Here is a 26,785-nt window from a genome sequence, read left to right as displayed (position 1 = left end):
ACACACACACACACACACACACTCGCCTGCTGTCAAACAAAAGCAAATGAGGGGCCAGGCATGGTGGCTCACGCCTGTAATCTCATCCCTTTAGGAGGCCGAGTTGGGTGGATCACAAGGTCAGGAGTTTGAGACCAGTTTGGCCAATATGGTGAAACTCTGTCTTTACTAAAAATACAAAAAGTAGCTGGGCATGGTGGCTCTGGCCTGTAGCAAGCCGGAAGGCTGAGGCGGAAGAATCACTTGTACCTGGGAGGGGGAGGTTGCAATGAGCTGAGATCAAGCCACTGCACTCCATCCTGGGTGACAGAATGAGTCTCCATCTTAAAAAAAAAAAAAAAAAGAAAGAAAAAGAAAATGGGTGGCTGAAGTAGCTCTCTGAGCCTCTGAAAACATATCCCGAAGATAAATTAGCTTCAAATCCCTTGAAGCAAGTGAAGGGAAGTTACTGGATAGATGCTCCCAAGCGAAAACATGGGTACATGCAATTGCTCTGCCTAAGGGACATCAGCATTCAGAACTCTCCTCCTTTTCAGGTAGTTTCTATTTTTGTAAGAAAATAAAAAGTTAAAGCATTAACATATAAAGGTAGGGATAGGCTGGGTGCAGTGGCTCATGCCTATAATCCCAGTACTTTGGGAGTCCATAGGTGGGTGGATCACTTGAGGTGAGGAGTTTGAGACCAGCCTGGGCAACAAACCAGACCAGATCAGGCGAAACCCATCTCTAGAAAAAGTACAAAAATCAGCCAGATGTGGTGGCACACAACTGTGGTCCCAGCTACTCTGGGCGACAGAGTGAGACTCCAGCTCAAAAAAGAAATATATATACTTATATATAAATATATATTATATAAATATATATTACATTTGTATATGCATATATATTATATACTATATATGGATATAATATATTTAGATATAAACATAAAATACCTATATATATTTATATATAAATATATTAAATACTTATATAACTATATATTCTATACTTATATATGAATATATGTTTATATATAAATATATACTTACATATGAATATATATTCATATATTATGTGTATATTTCTTCTGAGAGAGAGATATTTTTTTGAGAGTCAGTCTGTCGCCCAGGCTGGAGTGCAGTGTCATGGTCTTGGCTCACTGAAATGTCTGCCTCCCAGACTCCAGTGATCCTCCTACCTCAGCCTCTCCAGTAGCTGGGACCACAGGTGTGTGCCGTATCATCTAGGTAATTTTTGTATTTTTTGTAGAGACGGGTTTCACCTGGTGTGTGTGTGTGTATATGTATGTGTACATACACGTTTGTATATATATACACACGTATATATATACACATATATGCATATATATATAAATATAGACAGGGTTTTGCCTGAGAGATAGATATATATGTATGTATGTATGTATATATGTATGTATGTATTTATATTTAAGGTCTGCAGTATGTTTTTATTATATACATATGCATAATGAAATGATTAATATGGTCAGGTACATTAACATATTCATTGTCTCACATAGTTACTCTGCTTTTTTTGTGTGTGTGGTAAGTGCACTTGAAAATCTCTCTTAGCGGCCGGGTATGGTGGCTCACACCTGTAATCAGCTCTTTGGGAGGCCGAGGCGGGCGGATCACCTGAGGTCAGGAGTTCTAAACCAGCCTGACCAACATGGAGAAACCCCGTCTCTACTAAAAATACAAAATTAGCCTGGTGTGGTGGTACATGCCTGTAATCCCAGTTACTCAAGAGGCTGAGGCAGGAGAAACTCCATCTTAAACAAACAAAATCTCTCTTAGCAAATTTCCAATATATAATACAGTGTTATGAACCATATTCCTCATGCTGTATATTAGATGTCTAGAGTTACTCATCTTATGTAACTGTAACTTGATATTTTTTGACATACCCAAAACAGCCCTACCGCACCCTTCTTTTTTTTTCTTTTCTTTTGGAGACGGAGTCTCACTCTGTCGCACAAGCTGCTGAGTAGCTGGGAATACAAGTGTTTCCTTTTAAATGGTTCTTTTGTCTTCAGCTTTCTTATTAGAGACTTTCATTAATGTCTGATGCTCCTTGATTGTCTATTCAACATTTTACATTTTATGGTAGATTATTAAAATGCTGATTGGAAGTTCCCTGGGTGGTTGAGCTTGTGAAATGATCTGTCTTGGCCATTTTTTGTGGAATCCTCATTGTCTTTAGCCCTTTTCCTGTGAGCTAGTCTCATTTCCCAGAAAAGATTCTTTTTCTCTCCTGCTTTGTAAGGTGAAGGCCTGGCCGTTGCAGCATTTGGGGAGCCCAGTGGGAATAATAGGCTGAGAGTCTTAGGATCCAGTAATTCATTCACTTAGTTGCTGTGTTTTACATATATTACTTCTGACGATAGCTGTGCCACATTTACTTTTGTCCAGCGATCTTCTTTATACCCGTTCTAGAGAAATTAACCTCTGGCCTTGTTAGGAAATGGAATAGGAATTAGCTGGAAAGATGTATGGAACTAACTGCTTCTTGAACAGACTTTTAGCCAGTCCTATTTTCATTCCCATCTTAAACTCTGTTTCCTTAAGTACTTGTGCTGCTATTTCTTTAGCCTTTTATGAATTTTACATTGTAAATTTAGTTGTTGCTTTTTTCACCATCAGCTTAGGATTCAGCTTCTTGAGTCTGATCACTTGTTTTCCAGCTTTCAAGATTTGTTTGTATTTGTCTCTTCTCCTTCTCTGATTGACATCTCTGTTAATGGATAGGATTATCCTCTAATTTTTATTTCTTGTAATGTTCTTGTTAGGTATTAGTATCAAGGTCATATTGCTTCATAAAACAAGTTGGAAAGTACTCCTTTTTCAGTTGTTATTAAATATCTTAGGAAATTTACCTGCAAAGCTGAGTAGTCCTGGAGTTTTCTTTGGGAAAGCTTTTCATTGCAGATGCAGATTTTTTAGCATATGTAAGGATTGTTCAAATTTCCTAGTTTTGGTAAGCAGTGTTTTTTTTGTTTTGTTTTGTTTTTTGAGATGAAATCTCACTCTGTCATCCAGGCTGGAGTACAGTGGTAGGATCTCAGCTCACTGAAACCTCTGCCTCCTGGGTTCAAGAGATTCTCCTGCCTCAGCCTCTTGAGTAGCTGGAACTACAGGCGTGTGCCACCACTCCTGGCTAATTTTTCGTAGTTTTAGTAGAGATGGTTTTACTATGTTAGCCACGATGGTCTCGATCTGCTGACCTTGTGATCTGCCTGGGCTCCCAAAGTGCTGGGATTACAGGTGTAAGCCACCTTGCCTGGCCGGTAAGCAGTATTTTTTTTAAAGAGTTTGTCCGAAGTTTAAAATATATTAGCAGAAAGTTTATAATATTCCTCTGCAAATTTGTCTGTTTCTCCTTTTACTTCTGCCAGTTTTTGCTTTTTATTATTATTTTTGAGACGGACTCCGACTCTGTCGCTCAGGCTAGAATACAGTGGCACAATCTCAGCTCACTGAAACCTCCATCTCCCAAGTTCAAGCAATACTATTGCCTCAGCCTCCCGAGTAGCTGGGACTACAGGCACGTGCCACCACACCTGGCTAACTTTATTTGTATTTTTAGTAGAGATGGAGTTTTATCATGTTAGCCAGGATGCTCTTGATCTCTTGACATTGTGATCTGCCTGCCTGGGTCTCCCAAAGTGCTGGGATTACAGGTGTGAGCCACCACACCTGGCCTTTTGCTTTTTATATATGAGGCAATGTAATTAGGTGATACAACTATAGAACTGTTTTATCTTCCTAATGAAGTTAAGCCTTTTATCATATGTAATGAAATGTCCTTCTAACTTGTAACTGTTTTTTTCATTCTTTGTCAGGTATAACTAGATCAGCTTTCTTTTGGTTAGTGTTTGCATGGCGTATCTTTCTTTCTTTTTTTGAGACATAGTCTTGCTCTGTCACCCAGGCTGAAGCGCAGTGGTACGATCTCAGCTCACTGCAACCTCTGCGTCCTGGGTTCAAGCAATTCTCCTGCCTCAGCCCCCCAAGTAGTTGGGATTACAGGCACCTGCCACCATGCCTGGCTAATTTTTCTATTTTTAGTAGAGATGAGGCTTCACCATGTTGGCCAGGCTGGTCTTGAACTCCTGATCTCAAGTGATCCGCCTACCTTGGCCTCCCAAAGTGCTGGGATTACAGGCGTGAGCTACCACACCTGGCCTTTTTTCATCATTATATTTCAACCTTTCTATCTTTGTATTTTAAAGGAGCATATATGTAATTGTTGTTGTTTTCTAGTCTGACAGTCTTTGCCTGTTACCCGGGCATTTAATGCTTTTGTATTTAATGTAACCTCTCATATATTTGGATTTAAATCTGCCCATCTTACTATTTGCTTTTTATTTGTCCCATTGGTTCTGTGTCCTCTTTTGTCTTCCTTAGTGCCTTCTTTTGATTGGCTACTTTTTATTCACTTGTTGGCTGTACATTCCTTTACTAAGATGATTACAAAATACATCTATGATTTTTCTCTCCCATTCTTTTTGTTCCTATCTCTTTGTCTTTATACAAACTTCTTTACTGTCAATAGGGGAGTGGTTAAGTAAGTAAAGTGCATCCATTTAGCAATGAAGAAACCACTTTTAGGTGAAAAAAGCAGTATGCAGAACAGTTTATGCTATGTCTAAAAAAGAGAAGATAGGATAAATTTTTTAGCTTTTTTATGCATAAAGACTCTCGAGATGGATACTCAGCAAGCCAATCACAATGGCTCCCCCTTTGGTGTAGTAACAGGAACTGAAGGTATGCAGGATCTCTCACTACCTTAATAGAAGTAAAAAATTTTATTCAACCATGAGTGTGTGTTACCTGATCAAAAAATTGGATTAGAAAATAGTGGTAAAGTTCTTTTGATATTATATTGGGGAATTTAAGTGTCTGTGCTCAGTTTACCTTTTTTTTTTTTGAGATGGAGTCTCATTCTGTCACCACCAGGCTGGAGTGCAGTGGCACAATCTTGGCTCACTGCAACCTATGCCTCCCAGGCTCAAGCGATTTTTCTGTCTCAGCCTCCCGAGTAGCTGGGTTTACAGGTGCCCAGTAACACACCCAGCTTATTTTTGTATTTTTAGTAGAGACAGGGTTTCACCATGTTGGCCAGTATGGTCTTGATCTCCTGACCTCATGATCCACCTGCCTCAGCCTCCCAAAGTACTGGGATTACAGATGTGAGCCATTGCACCTGGCCCAGTCTACCATTTTTAACCAGAATTTTAAAAAATCATGGATTAAATCATACAGAAGATAATCTCCATAGTCATATATAGTGTAGCAGGTATTTATATTCCTCTGTCTTGCATGTCATTTTCTAAATGTCATACTATATACTATATGCTTTTTATCCTACAAGTATTAATCATGAAAACCCAAGTTACTTTGTCTTTTGAGAAAAGTTACAATTTTACCCTTCTAAAGACAATTTTTGGTATTTTGTATTTTAAGAAATGTAAAGAATATTGTATCTAAAGATTAATTATGTTCATTTATTGAGAGCAGAGTGGGAAAACATTTCTTATCAGTGGTCTAAAGCCTATTCAGTGCTTCACTGAAAGAAAGCTAAACCTAAGGACCATGTGACATTTTATACTTTGGCTTTATGTAATTTATTGTTCTAAGTTACTGAGTTTAAGAAGGCTATGTGGGGTAAGGAGATAACTTTTTTAAAACATAGAATTTAATTTCTTCTTTCTAAGACTGTCTTAAGAATATCCTAGAGCAATTTGTGTTACAGGTTTTTAGTAAGATTCAGCTTGATGCCTTAAAAAAAATTACATCATCAACTTGTCTTAACTTACACAGGCAGGATAGCTTCCTGTTTTGTTTTGTTTGCAAAAAGTGTATGAAAATTGGCAGCTATAAAGAAAAGTTAACTATTTTTCTTTCATTTTGGTAGGTTTGAGAAATTTCTGTGGTTCATTAGCTCAGAGAACTATCTAATTATAGGTGGACGAGATCAGCAACAGAATGAAATAATTGTGAAAAGATACTTGACACCAGGTAGGTAAGATTAAAATATGGAAAAATTCTCTCTTCAGTCAATATTAGGCATTGATTTTCTTGTTGCACTCTTTTGTTTGATAGATTTAACTAGTAGAAAGATTTAATGCATGCTGGTTCATGGTTTGCTGAATATGTGTTTTGATGCTTAGATCTTAAGTGAGTATTCCTAGAGTGGTACTGCTGAGCTAATCTGCAGTGTTGGACTTTTGATGTTGTATTACATTAACAGAATAACTTTCAGTCCTCTAAAGTTATTGTGGGTCAAATTTTTAAAAGCTTACTGTTGCGGTGTTAGTTTGCAATCATTTCTCATACTTAGAATTAGGACTTGGCCAGGCGTGGTGGCTCACACCTGTAATCCCAGCCACTTTGGGAGACCAAGGCGGGCAGATCACCTGAGGTCAGGAGTCCAAGATCAGCCTGGCCAACATGGTGAAACCCTGTCTTTTCTAAAAATACCTAAAAAATTAGCTGGGCATGGTGGTGTGCACCTGTCATCCCAGCTATTCGGGATGCTGAGGGAGGCTGAGGTGGGAGAATCACTTGAATCTTGGCGGTGGAGGTTGCAGTGAGCTGAGATTGTGCCACTGCACTCTAGCCTGGGTGACAGAGCAAGACTCCATCTCAAAAAAAAAAAAAAAAAAGAATTAGGACTTAAAATGTCATTTTTTATTTTTCTGTATTTAAGGAGACATATATGTACATGCTGATCTTCATGGAGCTACTAGCTGTGTAATTAAGAATCCAACAGGTAATACATTTCTTTCTATTCAGAATTCCTGTTCCTTTCTTTAAATAATTTTTAATGTGACTGTAAGACAAATATTAATAGAGGACCCAATGTGGTGGCTCATGCCTGTAATCCCAGCACTTTGGGAGGCTGAAGTGTGAGGGTTATTTGAGACCAGGAGTTTGAGACCAGACTGGGCAAGAAAGTGAAACCCCATCTCTACAAAATTTTTTTTAAAAGCTGGGTGCAGTGGCATACACCTGTAGTCCCAGCTACAGAAAGCTGAGCTAGGATGATCAGCTTGAGTGACAGAGTGACACACACACATACACACACACAGATATAATGATAAAAGGATCAGTCTCTCAAGAAGTTATAGCAATTATAAACATATGTGCCTCTAATAACAGAGCCCTAGAATACATGAAGGAAACCTGACAGAAATGAAGGGAGGAAGAGATAGTTCTACAATAATAATGGAGGACTTCAATACTCAACTTTCAGTCATAAGTAGAATAACTGTACACAGAATCAGCAAGGAAATGGAAGACTTGAACAGCATTATAAACTAAATCTAATATCTCTAGAATACTCTGCCTAACAACAGCAGACTACAGGTTGAGTATCCTATCTAAAATGCTTGGGACCAGAAGTGTTTTTAGATTTTGGAGTATTTGCATTATACTTACCAGTTGAGCATCCCAAATCCAAAAATCAGAAATTCAAAATGTTCCAAAACATTTCTAGCGAACTGCAGTGAGCGTTGTCTTTGAGTTATCATGCTGCACTAAAAAGTTACAGATTTTGGAGCATTTTGGAGTTTCAGATTTGGGATGCTCAACCTGTTTTTATTCCTCTTAAGTGCATATGAAACATTCTCTGGGGTAGATCATAGGATAGTCTATAAAACACGCCTCAGTACATTTAAAACTATTGAAATTAGACAAAGTAAGTTATCTGACTTATATAATGGGGTGACATTAGAAACCAATAATAGAAGAAAATGTTTTAAATTCATAAGTATGAATTAAATTAAATATCACAGTTATAAGTAACCAGTGGAACAAAGAGGAAGTCAAAAGATGTCACCAAACTCTTTGAGATGAATGAAATGAAAATACAATGTATCAAAACTTATGAGATGCAGGAAGAGCAGCCCTTGGGGGCAGTAGTTTATAGCTATAAATGTCTATATTTGAAAAGAGGAAAGATCTTAGATCAGTAACCTAACTTTGCACCTTAAGAGCTGGAAAAACAACCCAAAGCAAGGAGAAGGAAGAAAATAATAAAGATTAGAGTGAAAACGAATAAAACAGAGAATAGGAAAAAAAATAGAGAAAATGAACAAAACCCAGGTTGGTTCTTTGAAAAGATAAACAAAATTGATAAACCCTTGGCTAGACTGACCAAGAAAATAGAGGATTCACATTCCTAAAATCAGGAATGAGATAGGGAACATTACTACTGACTTCACAGTTATCACAAGGATTATAAGGGAATATATGCCAACAGATTATATAACCAAATGAAATGGACAGATTTGTAGAAAGATGCAAACTAGTAAAACTGACTCAAGAAAAAACAAAGAATTGAAGTAAACCTGTAAGTACAGAGATTGGATTAATAATAAAGAAATTTTTTTAAAAAAATACTCATCAAAGAAAACCCTAGGCCAGATGGCTTCATTGGTGAATTATACCAAGAAGGTTGAATGCCAGTTCATCACAAACTCTTCCAAAAAATTAGGATTAACGGGAACACTTCCTAACTCATTCTACAAGGCCAGTATTACAAAACCAAAGATAACACAAGAAAACTACAGACCAATACCAGTTGTAAATATAGACACAAAAATCTTTGACAAAATATTAGCAAACTGAATCTAAGAGCATATTAAAGGGATTGTATACTATGACAAAGTAATTTATCTCAGGAATGAAAGGTTCATTCAGTATATGGAAATTAATGTAATATAGTCTACTAATAAAGAACAAAAAACGTACATGATTATCTCAACTGATGAAGAAAAACCATTTGACAAAATTCATCATCTGTTTGCGATAAAAAAACACTCAGCAAACTAGGAATAGAAGGGAAATTCCTCAACTTGGTAAACAAGCATTTATGAAAAACCCACAGCCAGCAATCATAATTAATACTGAAAGATTGGATGCTTTCCTCCTCCCGTGAGAAACAAGACAAGTATGTTTGTTCTTGCCATTTCTATTTAACATTATACTGGTGATTCTATGTAGGTCATTAGGCAATGAAAAGAAAAAATACCCAAGTTTGGCAGAAGTAAAACTACCTGTGTTTACAGTTGATATGATCACACACATTTAAAAACTAAAGAATCCACCGTAAGTTATCAGAGCTAATAAACAAGTTCAGCAATGTTCAGGATATGAGATCAATAAACAAAAATCAGTTGTATTTCTATACACTACCAATGAACAATCTGAAAAGGAAATTGATAAAACAATTCAGTGTATAATAACGTTAAAAAGAGGCCAGGCACAGTGGCTTTTGCCTGTAATCACAGCACTTTGGGAGACTGAGGCCAGATCACCTGAGGTCAGGAGTCCGAGACCAGTTTGGCCAACACGGCAAAAGCCATCTCTACTAAACATACAAAAAAACTAGCCAGGCGTCGTGGCGGTTGCCTATAATCTCAGCTATTTGGGAGGCTGAGGCAAGAGAATTGCTTGAACCTGGGAGTCGGAGGTTGCAGTGAGCTGAGATAGTGCCACTGCACTCCAGCCTGGGTGATAAGAGCGACACTCCATCATAAAAAAAAAAATCACAAGATACTGCTTTATACCTAAGATGATTATAATGAAAAAATAGACAATAACAGATGTTGGTGATGATGGTGGAGAAAATAGAATCCTGCTGGTGGGAATGGAAAATGATACAGCTGCTCTGGGAAATGGTTTGGCAGTCCCAAAAAATGTTAAACATAATTGACCCAGCAATTCTTCTCTTTGGTATATACCCAAGATAAGCAAAGGTATATGTCCACACTAAACTTATTTGCTGCAGGTATTGATAGCAGCATTATTTATAATAGCCAAGAAATGGAAACAATCCATATGTCATTCAATTAATGAATGAACAAAATGTAGTATATCCACATAATGGAATATTATTCAGACTTAAAAAGAACAGAAGTACTTATATGTACTTTTAACATGGTTGAGTCTTGAAAACATTAAGCTAAGTGAAAGAAGCCAAACATAAAACACTATGTATAATTACATTTAAAAAAAATTTTTCTCCCCTCCCCATATAATTACATTTATATTAAATGTCCAAAATGGGCAAAACCATAGAGACAGAAAATAGATTAATGATTGCCAGGGCCTGGGTACAGAGGAGAAATGGGGTGTGGCTACTAATGAATATAGGGTTTCTTCTCTGGGATGATGAAAATGTTGTGGAATTAATTGGTGTTGATCATCACACAGCATTATGAAAAAACAAAAAGCCATAGAATTGTATACTTTACAGGGGTGAATTTTATGGCATATGAACTATACCCCAATTTAAAAGTGTTTGAGATCTAACCATAAGGGACATATTAATCATATGTTCTTCATTTTGATGGTTCAGCCAAGCTATTTTAATTTTGGAATTCTTCAAACTTTAAATGGATTTCTCTAAATAATCTTTTCTGGAATGAAGTTAGAATTATTGATGGAGAGGGCATTTCTTCTCTGACATGTTATATTTACATAGGTCATTTAAAAGCTTGCTCTGTAAATAGCAATATCAAAAATACATTTTTAATATAAATAGTAGCTTTTTATAATGGTAAAATAAAAACATATTAGTATTTAAGATACATGAATGACTTTGTCATGTAGGTATGTGATTTTCATACCTTGCTCTGGAGAAAGTCCACACTTTGGTATTGAAACATTATGGATTGTTATTCCAGGAGAACCCATTCCCCCACGGACCTTGACTGAAGCTGGCACAATGGCACTTTGCTACAGTGCTGCTTGGGATGCACGAGTTATCACTAGTGCTTGGTGGGTGTACCATCATCAGGTAATAAGGGGCTGTTGTCCTTTTTCTTAACTTACTAAGAGCTACTGTGTGCCAAATTTTGAGAGCATAGAAGTAAATAAAGCAGACAAGGCTGTACTTTTGATAGAGCTAACATTTTGTTGGTAGAGGAAAATACGTACATAATGTCTGTCAGGTCATAAGTGCCATAAAATATGTATTTTTAAAAGCAGGGAAGGGGATAGAGAGTGATAGGGGCTACCATTTTGGATGAAGTATTGGAAGAACCTTTCTGGGAAGGTAGGATTTGAGCAGAGAAGTAAATGAAGAGAGTGATCCACACAGTTATACAGGATAAAGAATGTTCCAGTTATTATTGATCGTTATTGGCATACTGACCTAAAAGGCCTTTCTCCTGTTCATCTTTGTTGGAATATTCTGAATTCTCTTGAGCCCTTCCAGAAAAGTAGGTATATCCTGTTTTTTGTTTGTTTTGTTTTGTTTTGTTTTGTTTTGTGTATGTACTTGGTTTTAGTAATTGCCCTTCTTTGTGATTAATGATGTTACTGTGTGGTTTTTTTTTTTTTTGTATGTTTTTTTTTCTTTGTAGAAATGGGGTTTTACCATGTTGGCCAGGTTGTTCTTAACTCCTGACCTCAAGTGATCCTCTTATCCCAGCCTCCCAAAGTGCTGGGATTATAGGGGTGAACCACGGCACCCAGCCAGTGCTGTTCAGTTTAGTGATACTTCGTTCTGTATTTGACCTCACATTGTTATTGATTTCTTATTATGCTTTTGAGAATTCTAATTGATGATGATGTACTTTTACAAGTTTCTAAAGCTGTACAGCAGGATAAAGAGTTCAGTTTCACTATACTCGCTTAGATTTAGTTTCATTATCTGCTGTGCTGCGATATTGTCATATTGGGAGATTATAAATTGCTACCTCAATACTGTTATAAAAGTGGTTTTAATTCTTTTATTAAGAAAATTTTTAGAGTGAAATTTAGTGTGTTTTTAATCCCTTGCTGGTTTGTTGTTCTTGTTGTTGTTGTTTGTTTTTGATGGAGTCTTGTTCTGTTGCCCAGACTGGAGTGCAGTGGCACAATCTGCTCACTGCAGCCTCTGCCTCCTGGGTTCAAGCGATTCTCCTGCCTCTGCCTCCTGAGTAGCTGGGATCACAGGTGTGCGCCACCACACCTAGCTAATTTTTCTATTTTTGTGGAGATGGGGTTTTGCCGTCTTGGCTAGGCTTGTCTCAAACTCCTGACCTGAAGTGATCCTCCTCCCTCTGTCTCTGAAAGTGCTGGGATTACAGGCATGAGCTAACACACCTGGCCCCTTGAAATTTTAATAACTATGACTAATAAAGGTACTCTCAAGATCTGGGGGTTTCACAGATGTATAAAATTTTTTTTTTAATTGTGGGATAAAGTTGACTCACTTTCTGTTTTGCCAAACTAGGATATATTTTTAAAAATCTGCTATCGTCTTTATTTTGTAAAGTAAAAGGTTACTTTATTATTAAAAACAGTATCTTAGAAAAAGATCTTATTTAGTAAACAGAGCTTTCTTTTAGTAAACATAGCTTTATGATGAGCACATTAAACTATCCTTAGTTTTTTCATTATATCTCATGCTGGAAGAGATGAGTAGACCAGTTCTGGCTGTCATTGCTGGGCGTGGTGCCTCACACCTGTAATCCCAGCACTTTGGGAGGCCAAGGCAGGCGGATCACAAGGTCAGGAGTTTAAGACCAGCCTGGCCAACATAGTGAAACCCTGTATCTACTAAAAATACAAAAACTAGCCAGCATAGTGGTGCATGCCTGTAATCCCAGTTCCTTGGGAGGCTGAGGCAGGAGAATCTCTTAAACCCAGGAGGTGGGGGTTGCAGTGAGCCGAGATCGTGCCACTGCACTCTAGCATGGGCAACAGAGTGAGACTTTGTCTCAAAAAAAATAAGATAAAATTGGCCAGGTGTGGTGGCTCACGCCTGTAATCCCAGCACTTTGGGAGGCCGAGGCAGGCCTCCCAAATCACCTGAGGTATGGGAGTTTGAGACCAGCCTGACCAACATGGAGAAACCCCATCTCTACTAAAAATACAAAAAATTAGCCAAGGATGGTGGCACATGTCTGTAATCCAAACTACTCAGGAGGCTGAGGTAGGAGAATCACTTGAACCTGGTGGGCAGAGGTTGCGGTAAGCTGAGATCGCACCATTGCACTCCAGCCTGGGCAAGAAGAGCGAAACTCCATCTCAAAAAAGGAAAAAAAGAAAATTATTGATGTAGTGACTCCTTTATTATTTCTTTGTTACTTCCAAAGGGTTATCTGTCGTTAAACGGATTATCTTTTCCCTTCAGTATTTAGAATTTTTGCTAAATTACAAACTTTTTAGGAGACAGTGTGGCTTACTTGACTCTGACTTTACTTCCTTCTCAAGTAAAAAAAAAAAATCCAGCGTATTTTAAATAATAAGAATATTATTGTGTTCTTCAGGTATCTAAAACAGCACCAACTGGAGAATATTTGACAACAGGAAGCTTCATGATAAGAGGTAATGACTTGACGGGAAAAATACCCCTACACTTGTTAGTGGATTATGGAGACATGTTTGAGGACAATTTACAAATACTCTCAGAACAGAAACTAATTATCCAGTTTTCCTATATGAAGTCTGTTATGAAGTAAGGAAATTTTTGCCTTGATGCGGCAAGTTGACTATTTGTCATATCTTCTTCATGTATATTTTTATTGAGAGGAATGCACTTTCACAGAGTTTAGTTATAAGGGTAAGAAAGTATAGCCCAAACTTATTTCTGAAAATAGAATATTCAGGGTCTGACTAACCCAGAAAATATCAGACCAAGCATGTATTTTTTTTTCTTCTTAATTGTTCCCTATACATACGGCCCAGTTCTATAAATGGGAAATGTTATTCATGACATAGTAAAAGACAATGGATATGACAATTTAATGTCATCTGACACTAATTTTTTTTTGTTTTGCAAGCAAAACCTGGAGAAAATTGATTTTTAAAGCATGTATGTACATTATCTTTTGTAGGAAAAAAGAATTTTCTTCCTCCTTCATATCTAATGATGGGATTTAGCTTCCTTTTTAAGGTACTCTTCAGCTTCTTGGTTATTTATCTATTTTTTCCTGATTTTCATTAGTCTTATCTAAAGCTCCATCACTGAAAAATAACTATTTCTTTAGGTAGATGAGTCTTGTGTTTGGAGACATCGGGGTGAGCGAAAAGTCAGAGTACAGGATGAAGACATGGAGACACTGGCAAGTTGCACAAGTGAACTTGTATCAGAAGAAATGGAACAATTAGGTAGTTTATAGATTTTAAGAAATTAGCTTGTGATTTTTTTTTTGTTATTTAGTTTTGCTTCTAAATCCTTAGATTATGTCTCTTTTGGGATAATCTGAATATCAAAAAATACCCCAAAACTCAAAGTACTTGCTGTCAGTTTTACTGAATTTTGTTTTTGGAAATGCTAAATATACTTATTCTAGTGAATTTAAAATTATTTATTGGGCTGGGCGTTGTGGCTCATCCCTGTAATTTCAGCTCTTTGGGAGGCCAAGGCAGGTGGATTGCTTGAGCTCAGCTCAGGAGTTTGACACCAGCCTGGGCAACATGGCAAAACCCCATCTCTACAAAAAAAAATCAGCCAGGTGTTGTGAGCGCCTGTAGTCCCAGCTATTCAAGAGACTGAGGTGGGAGGTTGGCTTGAACCTGGGAGGCAAAGGTTACAATGAGCCTAGATTCACCACTGCCACTGCACTCTAACCTGGGCAACAGAATGAGACCCTGTCTCAAAAAAAAAAAAAAAAAAAAAAGTAATTGGGTCCATACTAACATACTTTAATATATGTTTATATAGTGAAACTTCAGTGTTGAATGATTAATGCATAAATGTGTTTAATAAAGATAGAAGATAGACTTGGGTAAATGTGGATTAGCATTTACTTTTGGGTTTAGGAATTAGAAGTGATAGATGAATTTATAACAAGTGCAGTTTCTAATGTGAGAATTTGGCTTGATTTAATAAAATATTTGTTTTAAGTAGAGAGCAATTATACTTGCTGGAATAAATTTACCTGCCTACCTAAGGGAACGAGGGAAAATACTCTAAACTACTTTTGTAGTTATTCTCTCTCCTAAGGTCATTCCTTTTTACAGGTATTATTGCATTGTCTCATTTACTATTACTGTTGTTCTGCAAGGTTCCATTGATTGAGGCTCACCGTGTCCCTGGGATTATATAAAGTGCCTTATTTGCATTATTTTTTATTCTCACAACCACCCTTGTCAGATGAGTGGTGGCATTTCATTTTGCAGGTGAAGCAGTAGTGCAGGTGAACACTACTATTAGACAGTGTTCATTTTGCAAAAGAATGAGCACCTGCTATGTGTGAGTTATATAACATGTATTTAAGTTTTCGTATGCACATTATAAAAGCAGCAACAGTTATACAACGATTTTACTATGTTGCTTTTTGGAAATATCCAACTGAGGCAAAGTTGTGGTTTTCCTTGTTGAAAGGGTAGCAGTGTCCAAAGAAATTTCTTGTGGTAAAGGATCTTGGAGATCATTTAATTCAACCTATTCATGATACAGGCTATTCTTTTGTCTAAGAGTACTGTTTGGGAATGATCAGGCATTTTTCTGGTGATCTTCTGGAGAAATATGGGAGAGACAGTCAATGGAATATTTTTACGAAGTTTTCAGGAAATCACCTGGCTTGGTTGGTAGTCCCACACTGACTTTCCTTATGGTAATTCCACAGATGGAGGTGACACTAGCAGTGAGGAGGATAAAGAGGAACATGAAACTCCTCCTGTAGACATAGAACTCATGACTCAGGTTGACCAAGAGGATATCACTGTTCAGAGTGGTAGAGAAGAACTAAATGAGGAACTCATTCAGGAAGAAAGCTCTGAAGATGAAGGAGAATATGAAGAGGTTAGAAAAGATCAGGACCTGGTTGTTGAAATGAAGGATGAAGGGGAAGAGACATTAAATTACCCTGATACTACCATTGACTTGTCTCACCTTCAGCCTCAAAGGTAATTTAAAAATCTAATTTTAGGTATTATTGTGTAAGCTGAGAATGATGATGACGTAATCCTTACAAAGATAATACCAAAATTTACATCAGTACTTTTACCCTCCATTGTCTTACTACTTTTTCACCATTTGATTGCGTCTCTGCAAAGAAAGTCCCAGAACCATGGTAGAAAAATACAGTGAATATAAAGTGGCCAAACTACATCCAAATAGAAACAAGTAAATGGTCATAAATGCTAAAAACATAACAAAGGTAATTCCATCAAAGAAATGTGTTTTAGTCTATATAATGTCTCACAGATCATCAGGTGAATAGTCCATAGTTATAAATGCATTATTAATGGGGTAATTCAGAACAGCCTGGGAGTCAGACACATGAGTATTTCATCTTAGGGTGTGTCCTGGGGAAGTTACTTCTTGTTTAAGCTTCATTTTCCTTCTTGGTGAAAACAGAATGGTATCCCTTTCATAGGATTTGGTGAAGGTTTTATGCATGTATGCCTTCTGATAGTGCCTGACACAGTAAATTTTCAATGCATGTCTCCTATTTTAAAATGTATATGGAAGTGTGGAGAGAGAAGCAGTTTGATTGTATGTTTTTCTAACTTTACAAATTTGAAAATTTGTTGGATTGCCGGTATTTAAGAATATGATATAGGAATGTTTTGGGACTTTGTAAATGAATACTTTTTACAGGCTTATAGAGACTCCCTTCTGTTTCATAGGTCCCTCCAGAAGTTGGCTTCAAAAGAGGAATCTTCTAATTCTGTAAGCTCTTTTCACATTTTTATGAAGAATATCCTATTCTCAATGAATACTTTTCTACTTTTTAAGTTTTCTTAAAAAAAAAATTAATAGCAGTGTTGTTTGCATTTGCCTATTATTTTATTTTAACAGAGTGACAGTAAATCACAGAGCCGGAGACATTTGTCAGCCAAGGAAAGAAGGTAAACACATCTGTGTTATCTAACTAAAAAAGCATGTGTTGTTTTTTTTTTAATTGACAGCTTAGCTATCACAGATTACTTAGCTGTTTAAAGACTTCCTTCAGTAAATTTACCAAGATTTACCACAAATTTTTAGTTTTTAATGTTAAGCTCTAACACATTTTTCTGTTTAAGGGCTGTAATCTGTCACTATAATCAGTGAAATAGATCTAGTAGAGTAGTCCTCACTTAACATTTCCTTTCTGGCTGGAATGCAGTGGCACTGTCATGACTCACTACAGCCTCAAATTCCCAGGCTCAAGCAGTCTCCTGCTTCAGCTTCCCGAGTAGCTGGGAATACAGGCACGTGCCACTACAAAAATTTTTATATTTTTTTGTAGAGCTGGGGTTTCATCATGCTGCCCAGGCTGGTATTGAACTCCTCAGCTCAAGTGATTCTCCCACCTTGGCCGCCCAAAGTGGTGGGATTACAGGCATGAGCCATCATGCCTGGCCTTCACTTAACATTTTCAATAGGTTCTTGGAAACTTGGACTTTAAGGGAAACAAAGTATAATGAAGCCAATTTTGCCACGGGCCAATTGATACAAACAGGAGTTAAGTTCCTCCATCGTATTTTTGGTCACAAAACCATCACCAAACTTCTAAATAAAGACCAAAAACCCTTCTAATATTAAACATTGAAGTAAGTGTAAACTGTACATGCATTTAAGGAAGTTTAATAAAAGCAAGCAAGATAATTGTTTACCCAATTTTTGGTGAATTAGTGAGTGATGGCAGTTGTAGTAGTGGATTAAATCAAGGACTGTTTGCAAAGTGAAAGTTGTAGAGGACCTCCTCCCACCTTGAGGTTCAAAAACAATAACAAATATGGTAGATTCATTAAAAACATTTTCATACTACATTGTTTATTGTACTTTTGTAGGACTGTTGTTTACTTTATGAATTTTTGACTGTCATTTATATTAATTCATTCATTTGTTTTTCAACTGCTTATTCCTGTTAAAGATCATTGGTGGCCAGAGCCTATCCTGGCAGATGAGGGCAAAAGGCCAGAACCAACCCTGAATAGGAAGTCATTCCACTGCAGGGCACGCACACCTGCACTCACTCATGCTGGGATAATTTAGAAATCATCTGGCATGAAAAATGCCAGTTAACCTAACATGTGCATTTTGGGATGGGAAAGAAAACCTGAGTACCTGGTGAAAACCCACAGACATAGAGTGAATATGTAAATTCTGCACAGACAGTGGCCGTGGCCAGGAATCAGTTTTGTTCTTATCAAAGTTATAACAAAATGATATTGAATGAAATGATGGTATTTGAGGACTTGCTGTAATAAGACCTTTTATTATATAAACATGTACAAAAATGATTGCAGTGTATTACATAGACTGGTTCTAGGATAATATTGGCAGGAATAAATAGGAATATCTGAAATTAGGAAAGGTTTTTTTTTTTTTAAAGACAAGAGTCTCGCTCTGTCACCCAAGCTGGAGTGCAATCTCGTGATCTCAGCTCGCTGCAAACTCTGCCTCCTGGGTTCAAGCGACTCTCCTGCCTCAGCCTCCCAAGTAGCTGGGACTACAGCCGTGTATCACCACACTGGGCTAATTTTTTCTATTTTTAGTAGAGATGGGGTTTCACTGTGTTAGCCAGGATGGCCTTGATCCCATGACCTTGTGATCCACCCGCCTCAGCCTCCTAAAGTTTGGAGTCCTGGATTCAGGAAGTAGTCATAAATATGCAAATGGTATCTGAAAGTGATAAAGTAGTTCAAGAGTAAGAGACTGCTGTGAGTTCAGGTGTTTGGGGAAATAACATCAGAAGTACACACTGAAAGATACGTTAGCAGTTACATAAACAAAGGAGAATTAGCATTAACAAAGGGGAGTGCTTCTTTGGGGTAACATGCATACTGCTTTACGGAAATGATAAATAGACTGAGATAGAAGGAAGAGAAAGTTTATTAAATGGTAGAGGATATGATTGGAGAAGTAAATTTGGACTAAAAGCGGAGCCCTTAAAAGCTAAGGATTTTGGACTCTGCCCTTTAAATTGATACGAAGAGAATGTGACATAGGCAAACAATTAAGGAAGATTAATATAGAAGTTAATGGCCAGGTGTGTTGGCTCATGCCTGTAATTCCAGCACTTAGGGAGATTGAGGTAAATGGATCACATGAGATCAGGAGTTTGAGACCAGCCTGACCAACATGGTGAAACCCCATTATCTACTAAAAATACAAAATTAACTGGGCGTGGTGGCACAAGCTCCATCTTGTTCAGATTATGTAGATTCTGTAGGAAGTCTGGGTGGGATGTAATGAAGACCTGTTCTAAGGTGTTCGCATTGGGAAAAGAAAGAAAAATATCACAGTAATAAAATTTACCCTTTCTTCTTAATCTGTATAAATTTTAATTCATTTAGTCAACCAACCAGTCAACAAATGTTTCTTTGAATGCCTAAGACCTGCCAAGACTATGTTGATACAAAGACTACTCATCCCAGTGCGGGGCCCTCAAGGTATTCAGGGGCTAAATGTGCCTAGTGAGTAAGGATGAGTTGGGGTGACAATATGTTGACCTTGGATGATGGAAAGAAAGATAAATTCATGAGAGAAGAAAAATTTTTATCTTTTTCCTGTGTGATGATTTTGAGCATCTTCATATATGGTGATTATCAAGTTAAGCAGAAACCATGATTGCTTATGTATTATATATGTGTCCTTTCCCATATAACTTTTTTAGGGCACTAAGAATTTGAAATTGTAAGAATGAGATGTTTTGGTATCATTTTTATTCAGGGAAATGAAAAAGAAGAAGCTTCCAAGTGACTCAGGAAATTTAGAAGTGATAGAGGGAAAGGACAAAGAAAAAGAAATTACTGTGCACGTTGAAACTCATCAGAACACAAGCAAGAATGTTACAGCTGTGCAGCCAATGAAACGAGGACAAAAGGTAAACTTCAGAATGATCTATATGGTTCACAGTTAAGTTGTGAGGTTCCTTTTAATGTTTTAAAGTTGAAGTGAAATAGGAAATGTAAGCCAAAAAATAATCCTGTGTGATTTCCTTTGACTAAAAATTAATTGAGTAAATACAGCATTTAGGGAACATAGAGATCACCATTAAAAGTTCTTTAGATTTTTAAGATCATCTGCCCAGAAACTCTCGTTCTACTCAAAGAGAAATAGTAGATTATGGTTTGTCAAAGTCACCCCGCTAGTTAAGTTGCGGAGCTGATATTTATTGAGAATTTAGCTCGACAATTTTTCAGTTACCAATGTGATTTTGGTTAGGGTTCTTACATATTTTACTAAAGTTGGATGATGAAGAAAGAAGTACTTGTGATAGAACATACTTTTTCCACACTTCCTCCCCTCCCCTAACTCCCCCAAGATGGAGTCTTGCTCTGTCACTCACGCCAGAATGCAGCAGCGCAGTCAAGGCTTACTGCAGCAGCCTTAACTCCTGGCCTCAAGTGATCTTCCCTCTCAGTCTTCCAAGTAGCTGAGACCACACTGGTGCTTGCTATTAAAAAAATTAATAAAAAATTAGTGAAATTTTTAAGTTTTTTATAGAGATGGGGTCTATATTGTCCAGGCTGGTCTCAAACTCCCAGACTCAAGTGATCTTCCTGCCTCACCCTCCCAAAGTGCTGGGACAAGAGGTGTGTTAGCCATCATGTCTGGTTACAATGTAATACACTCTGCAAAATGCTATAGCAGCAGGCGCAGTGACTCATGGCTGTAATCCCAGCACTTGGGGAGGCCAAGGTGGGTGGATCACTTGAGGCCAGGAGTTTCAAGCCCAGCCTAGCCAACACGGTAAAATCCCATCTCTACTAAAAGCACAAAAATTGATTTATGTCTCTTCATGATAAAAGAAAAAACAAACAAAAAAAGTACAAAAATCAGCCAGGCATAGTGGTACATGCTTGTAGTCCCAGCTACTCAGGTGGCTGAGGCAGAAGAATTGCTTGAACCGGGGAGGCAGAGGTTGCAGTGAGTCAAGATCACGCCACTGTACTCCAGCCTGGGTGACATGGTAAGACTCTGTCTCAAAAAAAATAATAATAAAAAAAATATGCTGTAGCAATACAAAAATGAGGGGATTGTGGGCTAATTTATTAATGTACCTCTTTTAAAATTTAAATTTCTTTGCAATCTTTTTTTTTAAGAGATAGGGTCTTGCTGTATTGCCCAGGCTGTAGTATAGTGGCTGTTTACAGGCATGTTTGTAGTACACTACAGCTTTGAACTCCTGGGCTCACGCAGTCCTACCACAGTCTCCCAAATAGCTGGGACCACAAGTCCATGCCACCACACTTGGCTATAATCTTTATAAAAATGTTTTGTGATCTTCCCTTCATCCATAGAGGTCAGATTTTCCTAATTTTTTTCCAGTGAGCTGCAAATAAATGGACATGTGTATAAGGAAGGGAAGACTCAACATAATAAAAATATAAATTCTCCTCATATATAAATTCAACATGACTTTAGTCAGAATTGAGATTTTAATGCTTGATAAAATAATTCTGAAGTTATTTTAAAAGGAGTAAATGCTTGAGAATAGCTAAGGAAATGAGGGATTTCCCTATGAGTAGTAAAATAATGTTAGAATTTTTGCAACAGTATGTTATTAACATGGAAATAACGACAGAAAAGTGAGATAATAAAATCTAGACACTGGATCACTACCTGATACTTAACATTTTAGTATGTGATAAAATTACAGATCATTTAAGAAGATATGAAATATTCAAAATGATGGCTAACCATGTGAAAACAGTACCACAGTAAATTCCAGGTGGAGAAAGAAAAAACCCAAAAAAAAAAAAAAAAAAAAAAAGGCAAATCTGAAAAAAAAAAAAAAAAGTGATGAAAGAAATGCCGTATAAACCCTAGGATTTTTTTTTTACTCATTAAATTAATAGGTACCACGTTGTCAGTCATTCAGTAAATGTTTGCGTGTACAACATGGGAATTCCCATCAAAAGTTGTAACAGCACTTCTGCCCTTTGACTCAGCAATTCCTCTTTTTTTTTTTTCTTTTCATGAGACGGAGTCTCACGCTGTTGCCAGGCTGCAGTGTCGTGGCGAGATCTCGGCTCACGGCAGTCTCCGCCTCCTTGGTTCAAGCAATTCTCCTGCCTTAGCTTCCCAAGTAGTTGGGAGTACTGGTGCGTGCCACCACGCCCGGCTAATTTTTTGTATTTTTAGTAGAGACAAATTTCACTGTGTTAGTCTTCTGACCTTGTGATACGCCTGCCTTGGCCTCCCAAAGTGCTGGGATTACAGCCCTGAGCCACCATGCCCAGCCTGAAAGTTATTTTTAATAATGATGAGTTAAATGTTACTGAATGGTTTTTCTGTATCTGTTGCATTCTTTTTTTTTTTTGGAGACAAGGTCTCACTCTGTTGTCCAGGCTGGAATGCAGCAGTATGGTTATGGCCCACTGCAGCCTCAATCTCTTGGGCCTAAACAATCTTTCTACCTCAGCTTCCCAAAGAGCTGGGATCACAGGCTTGTGCCACCATGCCTGGCTAATTTTTATTTTTATTATTTGTAGAGATTGGGTCTTGCTATTTGCCCAGGCTGGGCTTTAACTCCTAGGGTCAAATTATCCTCCCACTTTGGCCTCTGAAAGTGCTAGAATTACAGGCATGAGCCACCATGCCCAGCCTATTGCATTTTTTTCTTGATTAATCAGTCAATATGGTATATTACTTGAGAAAAATCTATTAATTGGCCTCCAATTTCTCATACTTTCTCTGCCTGGTTTTTGTGTCTACATTATACCAGTTTCATAAAATAAGTTTAGGATCTTTTCCTCTTTTTCTGCTTTCTAGAACTTTGTATGAAATGGAGATTGTGGCCAGGCACAGTGGCTCATGCTTGTAATCCCAGCACTTTAGGGGGCTGAGACAGGTGGATCACCTGAGGTCAGGAGTTTGAGACCAGCCTGGCCAACATGGTGAAACCCCATCTGTACTAAAAATACAAAAATTAGCCGGGTATGGTGGCTCACGCCTCTAGATCCCATCTTCTCAGGAGGCTGAGGAAGGAGAATGGTTTGAGCCTGGGAGGCAGAGGTTGCAGTGAGCCGAGGTTATGTACTGCACTCCAGCCTGGGCAACAGAGCAATACTGTCAAGAAAAAAATGGAGATTTTTCCTTGAAGCTGGTTAGCATTTGCTTATAAAACTAGACCTAATGTTTTGGGTTTTGTGAGAGTTTTGTTTTTTTTTTTTTAATTTTAGACTGGGCCTCACTTTGTTGCCCAGGCTGGGATGTAGTGTCACAATCTTGGCTCACTGCAGCCTTGACCTCCTAGGCTCCAGCAGTCCTCCCACCTCAGCTTCCCTCGTAGCTGGGACCACAAGGTGTGCTGCCATGCCCAGCTATTGTGAGGAGGTTAAGTACTAATTTGAGTTTCTGTAATGAGTTTAGGTTTATTCAGGTTTTCTGGGATTTTTTTTAAGTGGGCTTTCCAAAGTTGTATTTTCTAAGAAATTGTGTTCTTATCAGGTTTTCCATTTCTCAGTCTAGTTTATTGGTAACAATATTAATTTTTTTCTCAATTTTTTTGAGGTACGGCATACATAATAGTAAAATGCATAGATGTTAAGTTTTTGGCTCAGTGAATTTTCATAAGCACCCACATCTGTGAAACCACCACCCAGATCCAGATACTTGGAATCTTTCCAACATCCCAGAAGGCTCATACTTGCCACTTTCTAAGAATATCCCCACATGACTTTTTTGTTTTTTGAGACAGAGTTTCACTCGTTTCCCAGGCTGTAGTGTAACAGCACGATCTTGGCTCACTGCAACCTCTTGTCTCCCGGGTTCAAGCGATTCTCATGCCTCAGCCTCCCAAGTAGCTGGAATTACAGGCATGTACCACCGGCCCAGCTAATTTTTTTTGCATTTTTGGTAGAGATGGGGGTTTCGCCATACTGGTTAGGCTGGTCTTGAACTCCTGACCTCAGGTTATCCACCTGGCTGACCTCCTAAAGTGTTGAGATTACAGGCGTGAGCCACTGTGCCCGGCTCCCACATAACTTTTGGATTCACAAGTATGCATTTCTATTTATATACCTATGAGTGGAATTTGCTGGGTTGTGGCATACATGTTATGTTTGGCCTTATTAGGTACTGCCAATCAGTTTTCCAGAGTACTTGTATCAATTTTCCACCAAGCAGTGTGTGAGAGGTCCAGTTCTACCCCATCCTTAGTAACACTTGGTATTGTCCGGTTTTCTTTTTTCAGTCATTGAAGTGCGATACATGTGATACCTCATTTGGCTTTTATTTAATCTCCTTGATGACTAATGATATTGAACACTTTCTCATGTTTAGTAGATCTTTGTATATCCTCTTTTTGAAGTGACTATTTAAAAAATTGGTTTGTCATATCTTTCTAGTTGATATCTAAAAGTTCTCTGAGGCCGGGCGCGGTGGCTCACGCCTATAATCCCAGCACTTTGGGAGGCCGAGGCGGGTGGATCATGAGGTCAAGAGATCGAGACCATCCTGGTCAACACGGTGAAACCCTGTCTCTACTAAAACTACAAAAAATTAGCTGGGCATGGTGGCGCATGCCTGTAATCCCAGCTACTCAGGAGGCTGAGGCAGGAGAATTGCCTGAACCCAGGAGGCGGAGGTTGCGGTGAGCCGAGATCGTGCCATTGCACTCCAGCCTGGGTAACAAGAGCGAAACTCTGTCTCAAAATAAATAAATAAATAAATAATTTAAAAAATAAAAATAAAAAAATAAAATAAAAGTTCTCTGTAATCCTGAATAAAAGTTCTTTCTTGGATATATGTATTGTAAGTGCTTTTCACACTTTGGGGCATGCTTTGTTTCACTTTTGTAATAATGTTTTTTGATGAGTAGCATTTTAAAATTCTAATTAAGTCTGATTTATCAATCCTTTCTCTTATGGTGTTTGTGTCCTGTTTAAAGAAGACTTTTTTTTTTTATTTGAGACAGAGTCTCACCTTGTCACCCAGGATGGAGTACAATGGCATGATCTTGGTTCACTGCAACTTTTACCTCCTCCTGCTTCAGCCTCCCATGTAGCTGGGATTACAGGCACCTATCACCATGCCCAGTTAATTTTTGTATTTTTAGTAGAGACAGGGTTTCACTATGTTGGCCAGGCTGGTCTCAAACTCCTGACCCCATGATCCACTGACCTCAGCCTCCCAAATTATTGGGATTACAGGCGTGAACCACCGTACCCAGCCAAGAAGTCTTTACAACTTTAGAAATGTGTTATTTGGGTCCCAGCTAATACAATTAATCAAGACAAAAATCTCTAGGAGTGGAGCCTAGATGTTTATAGTTTAAAGCCCTTAATGTGGTTTGGGTATGTAATCAGGGTAAAGAATCCTTGGTTTATGTAATAAAATTCAGAGTCTTGAAAGCCTCTAGAATAAGTGCCTAGCCTAGCTTTGCTGCTTTATTTCGTTTTCTTCCTCCATGTGTACCCCGACTCCAGCCAAATGTGATGACTTGCTGTTACTGATTACTATTCTCTTCCTTTTTAGACTGTCTTTTCCAGTACTGTTTTACTTTATTTCTTCCTCACAGTTCTTTATGTTGTGTTAATTTATCCTTAGTTCTCTATGTATCTTCTCTCCACCCTGTGGTAAATTCCTTGAGGACGAGAACTTCGGTTATCCATCTTTGTAGCCTTCATATTGTTTAGTATAACAGTGCCTTATTCAGTAAGCATTTTTGACAGAGAATATAAAGTAGCACCTTTTCTAAGTGTTTGTTGACATTTTTGTACTGCTGAATTTTTCCAACAAAAATCTTCTGATTTTCTAGAGTAAAATGAAAAAAATGAAGGAAAAATACAAAGACCAGGATGAAGAAGACCGTGAACTTATCATGAAATTGCTGGGGGTAAATAATATCTAAAAACATTTCTTCTTTTGCTTTTCAAATGGGCATCTAGTCCACTGCTTAGCATATGACAGGCATTCAGTACATTCTTGTTAAACTATTGACAGTATTGAAAATACTGACAACAATGAATGATGTTTCCTTTATGAATTAAAGTCTGCAGGTTCAAACAAAGAAGAAAAAGGGAAGAAGGGGAAGAAAGGAAAAACAAAGGATGAACCTCTGAAGAAACAGCCCCAGAAACTCAGAGGTGGAGAAAGCGTCTCTGACAACATTAAGAAAGAAAGTCCATTTCTTGAGGTTATTACTCATGAGTTACAAGACTTCACTGTAGATGATCCACATGATGACAAGGTAAGGCTACTATACATGTGGGCTTCTGCTTCTCAGTTAGGGTGATTAACCATCCTGGGGATCCCAGGACATGGGACTTTCAGTTCTAAAACCAAGACAAGTGGTAACCTTATTCTTAATGGAATGTCATCTCAAAAATACAGCCTGAAAGACTAAAATTGCAGTATCTTATCTAAGCATGATAATGATAATATTGATAGTTGATAAAAATTTTGTTACAAGCTTTTAGGAAGTATCAGTTTTATGGAGAGGCTTTGATTCTGATGGGAACTGAATTAAAATAAGACAGAATTGGGATTGTCTTGAAGATGAGTAAATAAATTTTCACTTTCTCTAAGCTTTTCTATAGGAATCTATGCTATATTGTCATACATCATGTTGAAAATGGGTATACCGTTTAAGAGCCAAGTACTCTGGTTATAAAACCAGTAAGTTCGTATTTTTCCAGCTAAGATGATTGCCTGATTGTTTTATTAACAATACAGCAATCCAGCCTTCAGTATATCTTCTTACATGAATGTGTACATCTTATTGAAAAAAAATTTTTTTTTTCGAGACAGAGTCTTGCTTCTTTCAGGCTAGAGTGCAATGGTGCAAACGCAGCTCACTGCAACCTCTACCTCCCAGGTTCGAGCAATTCTTCTGCCTCAGCCTCCCAAGTAGCTGGGATTAAAGGCATGTGCCAGCACACCCAGCTAATTTTTT

General features: G+C 37.8%; 1 protein-coding gene across 4 annotated transcripts in view; it reads left to right on the top strand.

Annotated features, from left to right (window-relative positions):
* NEMF (nuclear export mediator factor) overlaps positions 1 to 26,785 on the top strand; it is a 69,966-nt gene that overhangs the window by 37,220 nt on the left and 5,961 nt on the right. For all 4 annotated transcript variants that reach the window (XR_001818528.2, XM_037730779.1, XM_017506725.2 and 1 more), the window contains 12 exons: positions 5,920 to 6,023; positions 6,715 to 6,777; positions 10,697 to 10,809; positions 13,271 to 13,328; positions 13,838 to 13,896; positions 13,991 to 14,111; positions 15,575 to 15,854; positions 16,581 to 16,623; positions 16,753 to 16,802; positions 19,612 to 19,765; positions 25,649 to 25,726; positions 25,883 to 26,080. Coding sequence is in view for 3 of the 4 variants with exons in the window: in XM_037730779.1 (XP_037586707.1) it covers positions 5,920 to 6,023; positions 6,715 to 6,777; positions 10,697 to 10,809; positions 13,271 to 13,328; positions 13,838 to 13,896; positions 13,991 to 14,111; positions 15,575 to 15,854; positions 16,581 to 16,623; positions 16,753 to 16,802; positions 19,612 to 19,765; positions 25,649 to 25,726; positions 25,883 to 26,080 (1,321 nt within the window). In the remaining variant the exon portion in view is untranslated. The remainder of the gene's footprint in view (positions 1 to 5,919; positions 6,024 to 6,714; positions 6,778 to 10,696; positions 10,810 to 13,270; positions 13,329 to 13,837; positions 13,897 to 13,990; positions 14,112 to 15,574; positions 15,855 to 16,580; positions 16,624 to 16,752; positions 16,803 to 19,611; positions 19,766 to 25,648; positions 25,727 to 25,882; positions 26,081 to 26,785) is intronic.

This window comes from Cebus imitator, unplaced genomic scaffold (assembly GCF_001604975.1).
Source record: "Cebus imitator isolate Cc_AM_T3 unplaced genomic scaffold, Cebus_imitator-1.0 Scaffold358, whole genome shotgun sequence".
Classification (NCBI taxonomy): Eukaryota; Metazoa; Chordata; class Mammalia; order Primates; family Cebidae; genus Cebus; species Cebus imitator.
The sequence above is the reverse complement of the archived record's forward strand: the minus strand, read 5'-3'. Positions and strand labels throughout refer to the sequence as shown.